The sequence below is a fragment of the Pholcus phalangioides genome, unplaced genomic scaffold (assembly GCF_987345545.1).
Source record: "Pholcus phalangioides strain wild (caught in Gottingen) unplaced genomic scaffold, Ppha-v1.0 ptg000015l_1, whole genome shotgun sequence".
Classification (NCBI taxonomy): domain Eukaryota; kingdom Metazoa; phylum Arthropoda; class Arachnida; order Araneae; family Pholcidae; genus Pholcus; species Pholcus phalangioides.
The window spans coordinates 24,850,943-24,868,887 of record NW_028301608.1 but is presented as its reverse complement, the minus strand read 5'-3'; the positions used below and the strand labels follow the sequence as shown (position 1 = coordinate 24,868,887).

General features: G+C 34.1%; 3 protein-coding genes across 4 annotated transcripts in view; 2 read left to right on the top strand and 1 right to left on the bottom strand.

Annotated features, from left to right (window-relative positions):
• LOC149075725 (uncharacterized) overlaps positions 1-4,679 on the top strand; it is a 28,200-nt gene extending 23,521 nt beyond the window's left edge. For both annotated transcript variants that reach the window (XM_089243227.1, XM_089243226.1), the window contains exon 4: positions 992-4,679. In XM_089243227.1, the coding sequence (XP_089099353.1) occupies positions 992-2,528 (1,537 nt within the window). In that variant the 3' untranslated portion in view covers positions 2,529-4,679. The remainder of the gene's footprint in view (positions 1-991) is intronic.
• Positions 4,680-6,961: 2,282 nt separating this feature from the next.
• LOC149075724 (putative Ufm1-specific protease 1) lies at positions 6,962-13,105 on the bottom strand. The gene is made up of 6 exons (XM_089243228.1): positions 12,915-13,105; positions 11,084-11,161; positions 9,746-9,871; positions 9,307-9,409; positions 8,549-8,634; positions 6,962-7,222 (listed from the first exon to the last, which is right to left on the bottom strand). Exons 1-6 carry the CDS (start codon positions 13,023-13,025, stop codon positions 7,079-7,081), a joined length of 648 nt encoding a protein of 215 aa, XP_089099354.1. The 5' UTR covers positions 13,026-13,105; the 3' UTR covers positions 6,962-7,078.
• A 3,371-nt stretch (positions 13,106-16,476) lies between these two features.
• LOC149075723 (uncharacterized) lies at positions 16,477-17,811 on the top strand. The gene is made up of 2 exons (XM_089245442.1): positions 16,477-16,676; positions 16,793-17,811. The coding sequence occupies exon 2, from the start codon at positions 17,031-17,033 to the stop codon at positions 17,658-17,660; it is 630 nt and encodes a 209-aa protein (XP_089101568.1). The 5' UTR covers positions 16,477-16,676; positions 16,793-17,030; the 3' UTR covers positions 17,661-17,811.
• Positions 17,812-17,945: the final 134 nt, after the last annotated feature.

Genomic DNA, 17,945 nt, shown 5'->3' with positions numbered 1-17,945 from the left:
GTATGTATAATCAGTTTTTTTTTTGTAGCTATTTTCACAAATAACTATGCCCATAAAATTAGATTTTTTTACTTGTTTTTGATATTAAAAAAAATTGTACTAGAGAAACTTTCCGGGGGAAAGTATATTTTCATAGGGCTGGTCTGATTAATGTAACATTACATAACATTTTAAATAAGTGACCATCTTTAAATATTCTTGAATCAATATTTTATTAATTTTTTTTGGAATTGGGAAATAAATACAAGTCGATTCAATGAAAACTGATGGGGATTTCAGTTCAAAATTAAGTTTCATGGGAGTTTTAGAAGAAAAGCTCAAACTACATTGTCTCCGCTGCGAACAGCAGTTATGGCATACGGGAAGAGCATCATTAAGGGAGTTATTTTGGGGATGTTCGGAAAAATTCGTTAAATCAAAGTTCATTATACAGCTATTTAGTTCAGATTCCAGTTCACAAGTATGGCCATCTAAATAATAAACCTTATCACTGAGACTGATTTATCATATTTACCACTACAAAATGGCAGTTATAGATAGTGACCCGAAAATGTGATTAATTCAGTATGATTTATCATGCTCATCAATAACACTTGGGTATTATGCATATTCACCAAAAAAAGTGATAATTTTTTAGTATTTGTTACATTTACCAATGATGCTTGGATATTATGCATAACCGCTGGCAAAAGTGATAAAATTATAAAAATTTATCAAATTTACCAAAATGGTCAGTGATTATACATAACAGATTTATCACACATTAGCATAATATATATACTCTGAAAAAAGTGTCTGTATTGTCAGTTCCAAATTATTAAAAATCTTTACCAACAAAGTTATTTCACATCTCTGTATACGTACCATTAGAATATTTCTTAAGCTATTTATTAAATTTTCGAAAATTTGTGGAAACAATAAAATTATTTTTTTCTCTATACAAAAGTAATGTATGCATCTTTTAAATAATAACTTTTAATACTCTTTACAGGGACCAGAACGGTGATTTCAGCTATTCACAGAAATTGTTCCATATCGCAGACGGAAATTTGTATAGCATTTTTTCGCCTCTGCAGGGTCGTAGCTATGGTATGAAGCCATCTTTTCTTAGGAAACAGAAATGTACTGTACAGGAATGTCATGGGAAGGGACGAAGGGTCTTGAGAAAAGGCCTAAAGTTTCATAACTTCCTGCCATCTGAGAGTGTCACATCAGAAAAAGATGGTGGTCACCTCCAGGATCAGTGGCGGGTGCACTCTGAATGCAAACTCAGGGAAGAGCATGGCACAAAACAGATTATGGTCTCAAATTGGTTCCAGAATGTCAGGCAGTCAAATGATGATTGTCCGAGAATGGATGCTGCAGCATCCACATCAGCAGTACCATTTTCTCAGCCGTCATCCTCCACAGACAACATAATCTCTTTAGAGAATGAGGTTGATATATCCAGTGCAAGTGATGGGACACTTGACAAACCACTCGATGAGCCTACATTAATTGTGCCATCTTTCTCATATGAAGACATCACTGGAACACATGAACCCTCATCTTCAGTAAAGTCTACCTCTCATGCAACTGAAGCTCCTAAATCTCACACAGATAAGCATAGATTTCTAGATAACTTATTGCAGTCAGTATCAAATGGCCAACCATCACTATCGAGCAGCATAAAAATGCATAGAAACAGATATTCATCTGAATACACTTCACAAAAACACAGACGAAAACCAAACCAGACACGGCGAGTAGTTCCTTACACAAAATACTTGTCCATGCTGGAAGAAACAGAGGCTCATCCATTAGATTTATCAACTCACAGTAAGAACAATGGTTTTGAGGATAAAATATTTAATTCACCCATGAAAAATGCTAGTGTTATTGGAGAAAATTTAAGTGTAGGTGAGTCATCTAATGCTAGTCTGACGAAAATTGATAAGTATGGTATTGCGCCAAAACTTATACCAATAACATTGAATCCGAATGATTACTTTGTTCCTCAAACTTTACAGATTCCGCAATATATGTGCAATGTGTCTTTGAATGATAATGTCACGATGATGCCTCCCCAGGTTCATATATCTAAGCATGAATCCAGTGCTTCCAAGGATGATCAAAACTTACACAGCATTCTTCAATTCAAATTGAAGAATATGCATGATAAATCAAAATTAGGTGCGTCATTAAGTCATAGTGATAGAGGTTCATCTAATCATATCCCATCTGGAGTTCCTTCATCTTCAAGATCGGCAAAGCCACGGCGTAAAAGCCAAAGGTCGGTGATAAAACAAAAGCTAGAAGATACGTTCCGTCAGAATGGCTTCTTAGTCAAGACAAAACAAGTAAGTGATGGGGAAGCTACGTTTTGCAAATTCAGGCAGCTTCGTAAATATACACGCTACTATCTTAAAAGTTGGCAACATCATCTCCCTGATGAAGTCCACAAAATGTGGAAAGGGTTTTTGCCACCAAAGACTGTATTACCACCACCTACAGGATGCACCCAGAATTCAGTGGATGAGAAAAACTGATTTTACATGTGTCACTAAATTCTGTTGTGTGCAAGTAGTTTAATTAAATCATGTTTATTCATCATATGTGTGACAATTGTTTCATCCCACCCAATAGAAATGTCCCAATCTTGTTCTTAGTTTTGGTTTTTTTCTTGTGTTGATCCAAATGCAAAAATATTTATGTATAATTCTAGTTTGAATTTTCTCAACATTGTATGGAAAAAGAAAAGGTTGTGATAGTAATCTGTAATTGTTAACATTGATATTTTTTCACAAGAGTACTTTACCATAGACTAAATAAACATGCAACTTCAACTGCCAAAATGAAAACAAATTCAATAGAAAATTATTTTCTGAAAACTGAAAAATAGAACTGCCATAAAAAATTATATTAATCTCAAATATAATCCAATCATAATACCACCATCTTCCATGTTTGGAAGTACAATAAAACCTTGTTTTTCAATTTAAAAATTTTGAAATAAACTAATATTCATAAATTAAAATTATTTGGTACCACCTATACTAATTGTAATGAATACATATTCAACAGAAACTGACAGTTTTGTCACCTTTCGTTTGCAGCATAATCAGTTTTTTTTAAGAAACATTTCTTTCGATTCATGATGTTGCGATTCCAACCAAGCAATACTTTTTGAAAAATCACTCAATTTGCATAATTATTGTTAATTTGCATTTGCAAAGTCTCTTTACTTTCATTAACATTTTCATTGATAGGAAAATTTTAGACTTCTGTGATAATTTCTTTTCATTCTGGGAAAAAATTATTACCAAGGAAACACTAGCTCTGGATAATGGAAGTCTGATTCAAAATCCTACTGCAAAGACTTTTTGACAATAGATTTTTATGTATTTAAGAAACTGATATTTTGTCTGTAAAATACATGCTCATTCACAAACGATTATATAGTCAAACTATGATTGCTCAAAGAAATTGATACTATTTTGCATAAAATAATCAACTTAATAAATGTTATGAATTTTTTTTTAAATATTTTTGAAAATCTGAATTATTCTACAACTGTAATTTTTAATTGCAAACTTGATATGAATATCAAACATAATACAGTGTTCTCTTCAGAACTATTTTACTGGGTGGACAACTAACATTTAATCACTGAATTGGCAAATTGTAATATTTGGTTCTCTTTATACTTTTCAAAATTGAATTACAAATGCATCTAATGTAAAATTCTGGTTATTTGCATTGAATTGGAAAAATTTACGACTGGTTATCTGGAATTTTTATAGTAATAATTTTTTATATGATTGGAAAAAATTACAAATTTAATGCCATGCTCTGTGTTTGAACCCCTTGAATCTGATGGTTCTTCATAACACTAGGCTACAAGAATATTTTGGGAAGAATTCTGTAATACTTACTAAAAATTTTAAAAGATCAGTGCTGATATGAAAAAATTAATTTCTCAAATTGGAATGAGTGTGCATTCTTTTACGTGCTACCCTAGGAAAAGTTGATTATTTTAAATGCTTTATGTGACTTAAATCTGTTGAAATGTTGTTTAAAAAAAGCAATATGTTGCTAGTCATTTCATTACATCAAATTCAAATAGAGACCAAGTGCATTTGAGCAAGTTATTTTATGATATAATTGCACACAAAACAGGAGAAATAAACAATTTTCTAAAGCAGATTTGCCCTTCACAAACCAACAAGAAAATGGTTTGGACAATGAAGCCTGGATTGTAAATGTATCTTAAAACTGTTTTCTATGATAAGAAACTGTATGTTGGGTTTCGTTACATATTATTCCACAAATCCTTGAAGCCTTTCAAATTGAATGCTATCAAAATATCAGACAGAATATGATGGCTTTTAATGATTCTCATCCAAGTATTTCACAAATGTGCAATGATAAAACAACACTTTAGAAAATTAGTGATTCAATGCCAGTGCCTTATTTTTTTTTTAGCTTCTATTATTTTCTTCAAATAAAAATTGGAATTTATTTTTGTGTGTTGCTAGCAAAAATTTTTATGGGGGAGGGGGGTGGGGAAACGTCATTACTATTGATGTTTGTTCTATATCTTGTCATAATGTGCCAAATATTTTGTCTTTGCAAATAAAACTGACGATAATTACAAACTGTATGTTGGTTGTATAATGAATAAAAGTATGTTTTGTAGACATTTTCTTTGTTTTTTGCATTACAAGATATACGTCTCTTTGTACTTGGAATGTGTTTTTCACATAGACATCTTAATCATCACTTTGAAGGGGCAGGCACAGGATAATCCCCCATAGAAACCAATGTTAAAATTGCTGATTTTACTGCAGAAATTTAGTGGAGTTTTCCGCCACATCAATAATTCTAAAAACTGGATTGAATTCTTGATTTTTGAAATACTCAGTTCGCTTCGAGATACAAGGCCCAGTGAATTAAATATAATTAGCCAGACCTACTTTTGAATTTGGTATCTGTGCAATAACATTGATTTCAACTGTTTATTTATATCTTCTCAAGTATCACCCCTTGACAAGATGAAAAAATATTTAGGTGCCAGCCCAATTTCTTAGGACCCAAGCATGGTATATTGCTAAAAAAAATGGTCCTAAATAATGTCTTTTTTAATATTCCTATGTTAAAATATGTAGTGTAATCAAATCAGAAAACTTTGTGTCACCCTTAGACTCCAATTTAAAAATTTACTCCAACTTAGCAACCACATTTAGAAACATTTAGACACCAATATTTTAGTTACCATGGCCCCTGGGATTTGTCTAATCCAGTCAAGTATGAAAATCAACATCTCTGTATTGTCTTTTAATGTTCAACTGTGTGAATTGATATGGTTTTTCAAAATTAATACTAGCCAATAAATTACATTGAAGAAAAATTCTTTTGATTTAATTGGATCATTTTGTTAGACAAAAACAGACAGATTGATAATTTGAACTTCAAAAAGGAATTCAAAATATTTACCCATCAAAAAGAGAAAAATTGATTTATTTTCTACATTTCTGTAGATTTTTTTATGAGCCGCCGAGGAAGTTGCCATGCTGGTTACCTTGGATATGGTTTGTAAATTCATCATACCCTTTACTAAAAGAGGGAAACATCCCATGATCCAAAAAGCCTCATTGGGTGTTATTAAAGATTAAAAAAAAAATGTATGGCAAAGACATGATATGGTTTTCAATGTTTCCAGAGCAAAAAAATTAAACCATCATACTATATGGATCTCGCAGCATTTCTTAAAAAATTTAAAAAGTACTCTAGCTATAAAATAACATAATCTGTAGAGTGTATGATGAATGCTTATTTAAATTCCTTAGTTTAGTTTTTATACTCTGCAGCTTTTCTTCAGAGAGAGAAGTTAGAATATAAAAATAAATATTTTTGGAAATAACCAAAAAAAATTTTTTTCAACGCTATTAGATGGCGTATAGAGGAAGGTTTGAAGAATCAGCATTTGCTCTAACAAACAAATGTGATTAACAGTCTGTTCTATTTCTCAAGACATTGTTGATGGCAATACATACCTCACAGAAATTTGTACATGCTGATCATATGCCACCATAAATTATTAAAATTTATACAGCAGAAAATTACTTTAGGTTTCTTTTTTACTTTGCCTTTATTGTCCATAATATTGGTAGTGTTCAATGTTATTTTTGGCAATAGTCATCTGTTTCAGCAATAAAAAAAGTTTTCTTAATATTCATATAACATCTTAATTTAAATAAATAAAATGCTCTTACTTTTATTAACTATTATGTAACATCTGCGCAGTGAATGTGATTGTGCATAATAGCAAATTGAATACCCAAAATTTTGGAAAAGACAAGTAAAAACTTAATTTACACCTGTGTTACACGGATTCGGGTGAGTTAGAACAGTGACTTCACTATTAAATATATTCATGTAAATCTTTGAAACCCTTGTGATACATACAGTGAGCCAGATTAGCTCTCTTTAAACAGCATCTGTTTTCAGATTAATCAGACAGTGTTTTCCGACTTAGTACAACTCATTTTCATGGTCCCACCAACTATTACTGATAAGCATTGAAATTTCTCATTTAAAGAGGTTTTTTTTTTGCTTACAACACTTTTTCATGGATTTTTTTTTAACGTTATAAGTGGGATCAACTTTATTACTTTTTATGCCATGATTAATTAGAATGACTCTTTTTTATAAACTATATGACAACTTACTAGGGGGAGGAGGAGGAGATGTAAATCATTATGCATTTATTTTTTTTCTCTGTATGTGCAGTATATATTTGATTGAATATTAAACCTTGAGGCCGGCAACAGTTATGTGGATATTGCTTGAGCTCAAAGCTGAACTGTATGCCTATGAATGAGTTGAAGAACATATAAAAAATTTAAAAACCGGGCATACATGATTGTTAACAGGGCTAGACTAAACCTTTGAATCATGCAGTTCCAATAATCATTTGGCTTGTTATATATTTTGAATTTGTTTATGAACACCTATGTAATTGTACAAAAAAATAAATAAAATACATATATATGCCCCCGATATAAATATTGTTTCTTTTTCTTTTAAAATTCTGTCCTCACGAACACTCTGTGCTTTTCATTAATGGACAGCATAGATTATAAAAAGATGACTGATCAAAAGAATCCAGCTTTCTCCATTTCAGAAAACCCAGTGACTGTATCTCTTCTCTGGAGAGGTTCAAGTTGGTATTATGTGGATCCTTGAGGAAGACAAAATATTGAAATTCAGTGACTAAAGTTATGTCATGATTTGCATGTAAACAAATGAGATGAAGCAGCGAGGTGACCAAACAATTACATTAGAATCATGGCTGCACAAATTTTTCTACTTGTCAATTATTTAATTAGAAGTACTTTTGGGGGGAGCTGAATTATTCTTTTTGAGAGCCAAATATGGAATAAAACACACCGAATGTTAGATACACCTATTGTTTAAACATCAAAATAAATTTCAAAATGGCTGCTCTGATAGGCATAGAGGTCTTCGTGAATACTAATCAATATTATTATTTTATATGCACATTTACATTTAGCTTCATGTCTTATATCACAATTTAAGATGGTGAAATATTTTTTTTTAATTGCTTCTCAGGTTTCACAAAATTCTCACACATTAGCCTGCTAGCTAGAGTATGTGCAACCAGATCAAGAGTCTTCTCCAACACAAAGCCCTTTGCACCCGTGTGACCAACTAGATATTTTGAGAAATAACTATAATATTAAAACATGATCAAATAAAAAAATAATTCCAATGAATTGCATCTTGCAATTCTAAATAATGCAATAAGTAAATTTTTGGATATTGAAAGCTCTTTAAGAGTACTAATCATCACAATCTTCAGACAAACATGTTTGAAAAAGGGTGATCAAACATTGGGGGTGGGGGGGGGGGAAGAATTCCAGATAAGAAGAGAAAAAAAGACCCTGTGAGCAGATGGCCCTTCAGGGAAAATTCATTGCATCTAATGCAGTCTTAGTGACTTGCAGACTTCATTAAAATTATTGATGTGGTCTGCATTGCCTACATGCAACCTCCTAAACATTCCTCTAAGAAGCTTCCAACTAACTGACGCATGCTGAAATGTGTTGCATTTGTGTACAAGTGGCCCTAACACATTTATGTCGTCAGAATTATGAGTATTTTATGTTCTAGCAAACTTGTCACAAGAACTATAACTTTTGGCTGAAGGACTCTTGATCTAGAGATAAACATGTAAATATTATAAATTTATAGTTTATAATTACCCCCAGAAAAATGTTTTTTATATCTTATCTTAAACTTGATTAGATGTTCTGTTTAAGTTTTTTTAAAATAATTTCAAAGAAATTAAACCATGGAGACAAAGTGTTAGAAGTGTTTTAGACCTGTGGGTGATATGATTGGACCTTATATAGGAAGTTTTCGTTTAATATTGAATTTTCGTTCACTCATAGCAATTCGTTCAATTCATAGCAATGACACATCCATGGTTGGAAAGAAGTAAACAAAATACTAATAAATTAGGAAATTATATGAATCTATTTACTAATATGAGCAAACTGCTTTGACTATCTTCTTCCACTGGGTAATGAATACCAATAATGGCTTTTGATGCACAATCTTTATCACCACCTGAAAAAATGAATATTTTAAAATTTTGGGCACCAAATAAATGTCCCAAACCAGAATTCAATATCCGAATTGATTTCAATAAAAAGGTAATTTCATTACTACAAAAATATTTCGAAATGCATGATTTTTTTATCCATAGATTATTACTTCTACCCTACATCAGAATAATAAATGCGTTTAACAAATCGATTAAGTATGTTCTTTTCTATGAAATAGGTAACTAGACCTGATCAAAAACAACAATTTTTACAAAAAAAAAAACTTGTTCAATTTAAAAACAACACAGGCACTCCCTGACTTGCTGTCTGAAGTTATGAATGCAATGTAGTGATTTTGGCAAATCTTGCATTGGACTTAGTAACATTTGGCAAAAATTATTCAGATACATCCTTTAAGATCTAAAACCGCATTCAAGTTTATCAGCAATAGCAAATTTATTAAAATAGAACAACTATAGGGATCCACAAGGTGACAGTAGAAAAAAAGTTTGCTATAATTTTCAACTGTATATCAATAAGTTCACATGGGGTGTGTGATAATGAATTTGATAAATATTAACAGAAATTCAAAAAAAAAAAATTATCATGACACTTCACAGGAGCCTTTATGAAATGGAAAAAAATTATAATTCCTACATAAAACTGAAAATAGAGAAAATTCAACAATGGTTACCCATCATAATAGGACTACCATAGATCTGCAAATGATTTCTAATGACACCCATCTGTTGCTTCAGCTCTTCTAAGTCTCGAAGATGAACTATCCGGCAAGACACCTTGAATAAAAAATGTGATACTAATATACATATTGCACTTGGAAACTTTTTTTTTCAGTTCAGAAGAGACAAGATAATAAATTTGAAATTGCAAGTTAGAGGACAGAGAGACCATATTTGAAGTTAAATTCTGTATCTCAATACATGTACAGTCCCAAGTAGAAAAAAAATAGCATGATCTGAAATAGGTATATTATTAAATACCTTTTCTAATTGTAAGTATGTTTCCATCACCAATGGTTCAAATTCAAGAGACAAAAGGTATATAAGGATATGGCTATGCACACAGTATATCAATATTAACAGCAATCAATTTTCTATAGCATTTCGAAATACTTGATAAAATTTGTCTATGCAATATGACACTTCCAAACTTCCGATCCATTCCTTGGAACCTATAAACCTTGATTCCTTGTCACCAATTTCAACAAGAGCGCTCTGAATATCATGAATAGAAGGAACCTGAAAGAAAAGTTGGAATGATTATAAAAACACATTTTGCAAACATAGTGTCAGTTGTTGCGAATCCATCAAACTCTGATGCTAAGCAGGCAAACAAATGTGCATATCACATTCACATATCAAATCAGTGATTTTCTCTTAAAGAGTGTATCATGAAATCACCTCAGGTGCTGTGAGACATTTTGGATTTAAAATCCCACAGAAAGTAGTATGTACCACTTTATCCTCTTCAGACCCGAGTATTCATTTTTTTGGAATTTTCAAAATGTTTCTGCATTTTTGATACTTAAAAAAAAATGTATTAAAAACACATAAGTGTCAGCACAAATCTTTATTTTCTAAAATTTTTATTTTTTTTTTTTGTGAAGAAATAATTCACTTTGTTAAAATTTTCTCAGCCAACATGATGCAATGTGTATCCATCTTCACATACAATTTTTTCCAGAATTTTGTTGCTAAAATTTTACGTAATAAATCACACTTTTGCAGACACTTTCTCATAGAAGACATAAAAAAAAACCCCTAAAGTTCAACTTTAAATGCTGTCCTCTGATGAAAGCCCTGAAAGTCTATATTCAATAGGCTATGTTTCTAACTCAAAACTTACAATCCTTCAAGTAAAGTCTACAGCGAGAAAAAGCAACTACCACATCCGTGCATATAGAATCTGAAAGGGTTATACAATTTTTGTTACAATTCAATTTGAAAAAGTTAATTCAAGAAATTGCAACCTGGTGCTTGACAGATTAAAAATGTAATTTAGGTGCCAGCTAAATTTTTTGAGAACCCACAACTTTTTTTTTTGAGAAAAAAACGGTAGAAAATGTTAACTTTTCTACTTTCCTGTGACTTAATGCTCCTTTTCTGTGTCAGTGGACTACACACAAACATAATTTAAGAAAAAAAATGTGTTTTTCTCAGACTCTAGTAATCACACATAAACGTTTAGGCATTGAAGTCAATATTCAAGTTGCTATGACAAACTGGCACCTGGTATTTGTCAAGCCTTGGTTTGCCTATATATTACAAGAGGAAAAAATTAATTAAAAATAAAATTAGGAAATTATCAGTCTGTAGCATCTTGATGAGAGGGCCAACATGGCTGTGAAGAGCCAACACATAAATTTGGACACCCCAAATTTATTAAGAATGCCCTGTACATTACAATCACTAAATGACTTCCTAGTAATGAAAAGTGGTTTTAATACATACTTTTAAGTTTTTCCTCGAGTCTTGTTTGCAGATCCATGAACATAATGTTTGCAAGCTGCGATAACCACATCCCCAACCCTAATATAAATAGAAAATACATCAAATTAAATTATCTTCCCAGAATACACTGTCTTCCCTCCAAGAAAAGGGAGATCGCTACTTTCCACAGAGAGCATACAGGCCTTCAACACACAATACAGTAAATTTGCGATAAGTCAAAAAAACTCTGATTACTCGAATATCTATTTAAGTCTAAGTTTTCATTTGGCCCCAGAATTTTTTTGGCATTTTAGTGTCAAAATTTCCTTTCTAGCCTGCTGGTGCTTTTTTTTCCTGGTAGGTCATTTTATTTCATTAACGATTTTTTTTTGTTAGTTATATTATTTTCTTCAGCTTATATATATTTTCTATTATCTCTTGGGTTGTACCATTAATATTTTCCAATATTTATACCCTTTTTTGCATTTTATAATGCTAATTTATTAATTTTTCTTTTATATTCAGAGAATATTTATGCCGATCGATTTATTATTTAAAATAGAGTCCGGGTTATATTTTTATAGGGTGGGATGTTTTATGTAACATCCAATAACAACTCAATCTATATACCTTGTGATATTTTTTTTGACAATTTTTTTTTTTGGTGCCTGTACTGTTTGATGGCCTTGGCGATTTTTCGTCAAGCAGTGTGACATGTTTGGCGCCGAAAAAAAAGTCACAGTTCATCTCATACCAAATATCCTATTTTCCTTGAATGTTACATTCAGTTTTTCTAATTGGAATATCTCATTTTGTATTTGTTTTCCCCCTCAGGTTATACATTCATATTTCCATTTTTATGTTTTTTTCATATTAGCCGTTATACCTAGTTTTCATCCTGCAGTCATATATTCAATGGAACCAGAGACTTTTATTGACCCAACCTCAGAGAGCTTTATTGCCCTAACCATTGTATTATTTGAAAGAGAGTCCCGGCTTTTATTTATAGCCCAGAGTTTTTATTGCAGGGTTCATGTTTTCATTTACAACCGTTTTGTCCATTTTATATGTTGTTCTACTTTCAATCCTGTATCTAGTGTAGGATGACACGCCTGATCTTGATCCATTATTTAGTCCAATAATGTTTTGTTTGTTATTGTTTTTGTCATTCATTTTTTTATCATAATTTTTTCATTTCAACAGCCATAGTATTATATCTTTTCGGCATTTTTTTTTTCTTGGGCAAGGAAAACGCAAAAAAGCATGACTCTGTTTCATTTTTGGCAACTTCTAGTCATGCTTTCGGATATTTTTCTCACCAGAGAGAAAAAAAATTGCCAACACATCACCAAAAAGGGATTATACTATAACCGTTCTAGTTTACAAAATCTCAAGTAATAAGCAACCACTATTCTGTAAGAAAATTTCTAGCATTTGCATCAACGGCCCAATTAAAAAAATATAACAACTCAAAATTCTATGTACTGCGAATTACACATTTTAAAGATTCACTTGGTATGGAACTAAATGGGGACCAACTCAGATTTAATTACACTAGGCAGCATATAAGCATTGCTAAGAGTTGTTGCTGTTTTGCAATATTTATACTAATAAACATTTCCCACCATTCTCATGGCGTTCATAACTCAAAAATGCAAATTTTCTGAGTTGTTGCATTTTTTGAACTGCACAGTCAACACGATTTATATTTTAATGTTTCAAAATAATGTTTAAAAAAGCAAACAATAATGTGCCTTGATTTACAACATTATGTCTCATAATTCTGTGGGGGGAGCATGACAAAATGTTCATTTTCACATTAACGAGCATTATCCAAATCTTGGGTCCTTACCGTGTCATTGACACCATCACAGCGGTAATGATAATAATCATAGCTACCTCTCACCACCGTTACATGTTCCGTCGAAGGATGACACAGCCCCAAGTGAGGATTATTAATCATAGCAAATCCGCCAAACACGGGGTGTTGTTTACAGTCGGGATGTAGACGGCATAGACTGCGAAGAAACAAATTGCTTCTTTTTCTTCAATTATACAGGGCTTTATGCACTAGAAGCTCACTATGTGAAAAGTGTCATGGAGGAAAGAATAACTTTTATAAGAAGAAAAGAATTAAAAGAATTAAAAGAATTAAAAAAATAAGTTATTCTTTCCTGAATGGAAAAGTGTATGTGAATGAAGACGGCAGTGACTGTATTGAATACAAAAATTTATGAAGCTTAATCAAGCTAACCATATTTCTTAGAGAAAAATACTACATTATACGGGACATGCAAATTTTTGCCAAAATATGATGCTAAAGGTCAGAAAAGTTGCCAATTATTGCTAAAGGTCAGAAAAGTTGCCAATTATTGCTAAAGGTCAGAAAAGTTGCCAATTATTGCTAAAGGTCAGAAAAGTTGCCAATTATTGCTAAAATCACAGAAAAATTGTAAATCATTGACAGCTGTGAAGCAAGGGGCAAATTATAGTGGATTAAAGTAAATTCTACGAGAAAAAAAGAAGAGTTTCGAAAAAATCGCAAGTTTTTAAACGAAAAAAAGAATATTCATATCTATAACTTTTGGCTGAAGGACTCTTGATCTAGAGATAAACATGTAAATATTATAAATTTATAGTTTATAATTACCCCCAGAAAAATGTTTTTTATATCTTATCTTAAACTTGATTAGATGTTCTGTTTAAGTTCTTTTAAAATAATTTCAAAGAAATGACAGATCAATGATTCTCGATTCTCTGTACGTCAAAATTTAAAGTAGAGTGTGAAGGGGGACGGGGTAAGAATGGGTCTAACAAGGTCAAAACCTTCTAAAACAGATGCTCTAGAGCAGTTATTCCCAACGTGGGTGTTAACGCCCCCTTGCCTTGAGGGGATGGATAGTTCTAGGGGGGTGGTAGAAGCTGGGTATAACATAGGATCCTATAAGGGTTACATGGTGTTGGAGGGGCGATGCGACAAAAAAGGGTGGGAAACTATGTTCTAGTTCTAGAACTATGCTCTAGAATCTAGAGCATAGTTCCCACCCATAGTTTCCATCACCCCCTTGTTCAGAACTTTTTTTCTCCCATCGCAATCTAACCCATAGGATCCTATACTATACCCGTAGCTTCTACCCCCCCCCCCCGGAACATTCCATCTCCCACTTTGGGAAACACTGCTCTGGAAGGTGTTGACCCGGTCCATCTGAACCGGGGGCTCTCAATCTTCCACAGAAGCCCAGTTTCATTTACTTTTGAAAGCAGAAGTCCCGGTCAAACATACGACTAATGGAAAATGAATGAGGCTTTTTGATTATACGTCATAGTCATCATCCGCATCATTTTGAGGGACAGGCGTAGAATGGTTCCACATAGAAATCATGTTAAAATTTTCGATTTTACTGTAGAAATGCAGAAATTTTGTGTGGATTTCAGCCACATCAATAATTTTAGAAATTCAATTGAAATCTTTATTTTTGAAATATTGAGTTCGCTTTAAGATACGAAGCCCAGAAAATTAAATATAAAATAATTAGCCGAACCTACTTTTGAGCTGGATGTCCATGCAATAACATTGATTTCAACTTTTTATATTCATTGCATCAATTCAAACATTATAGGTTAAGTTCTTTTTGAAAATTATTATGGATCATAAGTTACATTGAAATAATTCCGCAGCAATTGAGATAATTGGACAGGCTGATAAAGGACTTGAATTTCAAAAAAAAAAAATCGAAATATTTTAGCACCCATCAAAAAAAAAAAAAAAGAATCTTCCATTTCTAGATTTCTTTAATTTATATTTGTTCTTTCAATCCTTCATGAGCTGCCGAGGAAGTCGCCTTGTTGGTTGCCTTGGATACGGTTTGTATGTCCCTCAAAGAAAGAGAGAAATATCACGTGATCCAAAAAGCTTCATGGGGGAAAAAGGAAACGACCAATCACTCACGGCCCAATATACCTGTCACCTACGTGTTTAAAGAGGTTTTGTGTTTGTGTGTTGAAAATACAAATTGTTTTTGTCAAATCAGAATTTTTTTTCCTACATTTAACCAGGGCCGGATCTTATATTTCCGTATGATTTATTTCATATTTATAAAACTCATGAACTGCATTTGAAATCATCCCTTTCAGACCCAGTACTAAAAAAACAGAAGGGGCAGGCAAACACCAGCTAAAGCACCAGGCCCTGCAACTTGGGCAAGCCCGTAACTATTTTGAGGCAACTTGGGCAGCGCAACGAGCCGAATGGGGGGGGGGGCGGGCTCTTGTTACTCCTTTTTCTGAGCATAACCATTTCAAGAGGACTCCAAGAAAAGACTGCCCCCGAGAAAGCACGCTAAGGTCCTGGTGAAGGGGCAGGGCCGTCTTAAGAGCATCATGGGCCCCCCCGGGCCGAGTGGTTTTTTGCGGCCCTACCTAGTAAATTCTAGAAAATTTTAACTACATATCATTTTCGTGAGGCCCCTCTACTCTTGAGGCTTCCGGGCCGCTCCCGGGAAGGCCCATGCGTTAAGGCGGCACTGGGAAGGGGTTGTTTTTTTGGTCTCTGTAGATTTTTTTTTACCTCAGGGACTGCGGCTTTAATTTCAATAATACACAATTCTTGAAGTTTGGGCTGAACATCCCTAGATGAATCCTTCCAACTACCCCGGGAAGGCGTCAACCGAAGGGGGCCGATATTTTAGCGCACCAACTGAAGGGACGGGGTGATTTTGTTTCACTAAAATATCATTCGCTCACACGTGAAAAATATCCAGAACTGGACCTGCATTAATCGCAGTTTCGTCAATAGAAACAAATACCAAAAATGTAATAGCTTTTTAATCCCCCTTCGAGGGCAGCATGCTGCCCGCGGGCCAGCTGTTGGCCACCCTTGATGTATTGCATCATTATATTGGGGTCCAACTACAGTATATTCATCACACATACTAGACGCATTTGGAATTTTTTTCATATTTAGCAAATTTGCCTAGTACAGTACTATGGTAATATGTATAATCACAGATGAAGGTCATAAATTTCAAGTATTTATCAAATTAACAATGGTACTTTGTTATTAGGCATAATACCGGTAAAAGTGATAATGCTTTCAGTATTTATCAAATTTATCAACGACGCTCGGGTACTATGCATATTCACCGGTAAGAGGGTAGAAATGAAAAATTTTTCAAACTTACCAAGACAATTGGTAAGTATGCATAATAAGTGATTATTATAACCGATTTATCACATTTACTTTAACATGCGTTCAGTTTGCGGCTTTCTTTACCACTAAAGGCCTATCTCCAAGTACTAAAAGCTTGGCATCGTGGGGTTGCGGGGAGGGAGACATACATGTTATCTTTTGAAAATATAGAAAATAATAATAATGATAAATGTATTGCCGATACAAAGGCTCCGAGAATTTTTGTGCTTTTTTCATTTTTATTTTCTTAGTGTCTGGCCATTGAGGTCTCGAGCCTCCCGGAATTTCGGGAATGGAATTGTTTCTCATCTTTTGCGGTCTCTATTAATCGAACTTCTCATACTTGTCTAAATTCAATCTCCAAAAAAAGTAGTTTTGAGGGAAAGATCCAACTGCAGCACAACCATGGATGGACAGGATCGCACGGTAAGGACATTTCTAATTTTAATTTCGATTCCGAGTGACATTCATATCATCTCCGACTAGAGTGATCGGTCGTTACTTGTCTCGTTACATTTTGTCGTTTTTATTTCTATTTGTAGCCGAAATTCATGGATAGAAGAGCGGTCACCAGAAGCCAAACGGCTTTCCTCAGGATGCTGGTGAGTCCTTCCCCCCCCCCCCTCCCGATTCGTGTCAATATGAATGAGGATTGCATTGCATAACGAAAAATATATTTGAAAGCTTTTCTCGTCGCGCCAATTTTTTTGATTGCAGAAAGAACTGTACGAAGTATTCTCGGATGAAGAAGGCCTCCATTTTCAAGCATTGACGGTTCCCATGGACATCGACCAGAGCAGTCACGTCGACGACCAGCAAGATGTGCAGCTTCAACCACAGCTCTTCGAGGAAAACAACACTGATGCGGACGGCAATCCCAGGACCGCCGAAGCAAGCGAGATTTACCCAGAATACCTCCACGTGTGCAACACCGAGAACCAAGCACTCTCGTCGACTCCGAACAACCAACACGTCGAATGGGTACCGCTGCAACCGCAGCCGAAGGATGTCCCGCCTCTCGCGGAGCTGGTTGGTCTGGCAAATGAACAGCTGAGGAAATCCAAGAGGCCCTGGCCCGTCGCCAACGAACCAGTCGGGGAAAACGAGGCGCCGGTAAAGGATGTCCCTCCTCTCGCGGAACCGGTTGGTCTGGCAAATGAACAGCTGAGGAAATCCGAGAGACCCTGGCCCGTCGCCAACGAACCAGTCGTGGAAAACGAGGCGCAGGTAAAGGATCCGCTACCGCGAAGTGCGGGAGATGCCTGGAACAAAGACGAGCCTCCGAACTTCGAGGAAGCCATTGGTGCCCAGAACGCTGGAGACAACGCTGCTACCATCCAGGCACTTCCGAATCCAGAAAAGCCTCAAAGCCCGATGGACTTCGAGAATGAGGGGCGATGGTTCTTGTGATGATGGTCGGGACAACATTCGATGACTAGGTAGAATATGGGTTAGATTGATTTTGACTGAGTTCGAGAAAGTGCAGCGCGTCCATTCTATAGCATGTCATTTAGAGTCCAGCGACTCTTGTACGAGTGTGTATAAAATTATCTTCTCCATCAATAAGTGTTGCCTCATTCTACTGAGTATTATCTTTTAGATAGCTCAAGAGACAGCTGTATGAGCAAAAATGTATCGTATAATGCCTGATAAAGAAATAGACCTTTTTTGGATATTATGCCAAGGTAGAATCGT

Bases quoted from the DNA above. Each gene is read 5' to 3' on its own strand.
- LOC149075723 (XM_089245442.1), top strand. From the start codon at position 17,031: ATGGACATCGACCAGAGCAGTCACGTCGACGACCAGCAAGATGTGCAG.
- LOC149075724 (XM_089243228.1), bottom strand. From the start codon at position 13,025: ATGATTAATAATCCTCACTTGGGGCTGTGTCATCCTTCGACGGAACAT. The intron at 9,872-11,083 runs GTATGTATTAAA...CTTTTCTTTCAG, and splicing joins ACTCGAGGAAAAACTTAAAA to GTTCCTTCTATTCATGATAT. The intron at 9,410-9,745 runs GTATTTCGAAAT...TTTTTATTCAAG, and splicing joins GCATAGACAAATTTTATCAA to GTGTCTTGCCGGATAGTTCA.